This window comes from Opisthorchis viverrini (assembly GCF_000715545.1).
Source record: "Opisthorchis viverrini unplaced genomic scaffold scaffold1619, whole genome shotgun sequence".
Taxonomy (NCBI): Eukaryota; Metazoa; Platyhelminthes; class Trematoda; order Opisthorchiida; family Opisthorchiidae; genus Opisthorchis; species Opisthorchis viverrini.
Window position 1 is genome coordinate 316 of NW_008752183.1, and position 1,141 is coordinate 1,456.

The 1,141-nt window shown below is 43.3% G+C and overlaps 1 protein-coding gene across 1 annotated transcript in view; it reads left to right on the forward strand.

Moving 5' to 3' along the window:
* Positions 1–305: 305 nt before the first annotated feature.
* The window catches only part of T265_11564 (hypothetical protein), a gene marked incomplete at both ends in the record, with an annotated part of 40,347 nt that continues 39,511 nt past the window's right edge, over positions 306–1,141 (forward strand). The window contains one exon of the mRNA XM_009178247.1: positions 306–568. Within this exon, the coding sequence (XP_009176511.1) occupies positions 306–568 (263 nt within the window). The remainder of the gene's footprint in view (positions 569–1,141) is intronic.

Here is a 1,141-nt window from a genome sequence, read left to right on the forward strand (position 1 = left end):
ATCAACATGTGAAAGCAAAACAAGCTTTTTACTACTGAGTTGTGTGGTTGTCAAGCTTCAGGGAAACCCTCCTTACTTGGGACTGAATAATGCAAATTGTGATACGGCGATCTAATGGTTCATTTCATCTGTGATTGGAACGCCCTTATTTTAGCTCCCAGTTTCTCCCATTAAGACCACAACGAGAAATTGCCTCAGGGTTTCCGGTCGTTTAGTTTAGGTTGTCAAGTTGGGGGGACATTAGCAAGTATTTTGACTACTGTAGAGGGGGGATTATTCAAATTTGCCCCACAGCACGCTTCTACATGGTGTACTCGGATATCATTCTTCTCCTCACGGCCCGACTCACGTCCAGACTCCTGGCCAGCATGCGGATGTCTCAGAGACAAACACTATTCGGGCAGTCCATTCTGACGCCGAACGAACTTGTACTGTTTTGCGGCGTGCCTTTTGAAAACAAACAAAATTGGCCATCTGCACAACATCCCAGAAATGAACGCAGTGGTAATTCAATGTGGTCACAGTTATCCGCTGCTCTGTATGCGATCCTCAATCCAAGGAAGTACATGTAAGGTATTACTGCAATACCAACCATTACGAACGATGATTTAACCACATCAGATCGTTTGAGAATTCCTCAATCATCTCTGATGTATGTGTTGTATAGTACATAGTGGAACAGGACCGTCGATTCGATATCGGACCGTCATCTATGATCTTCGATGAACCTAACGAACGTATTCACCTTCTCAGCCAAACCATTGATGACGGTGAAAAAACCAAAGTACGAAGCAGACAAAGCTCCACCCATTTACATTTTAACACTGCATGCCAATATCTATGATTCTAAAGTTTTCGCTCTCCCATTCATTTCTTATTCCGGGTCACATCACTTGATTTCCTCCTTTCACCATAGCCGTCATTGAACTGTTTGTCGTCATACTGACAGCTCCCATAATTTACCGATCTTCATCCCCCTCATTCGCCTTCTCATCGTCATCATCGTGATCATCATCATCTAAGTCACAACCACAATCATGAACATCAAAACGTAATGGCAAATACCGGTGCTTCACTGTCCTTATCTTGGTTCTGACCGTTTTTCCTATACTTGAGTTTGAAAGAGTGCTTCAGAATGATG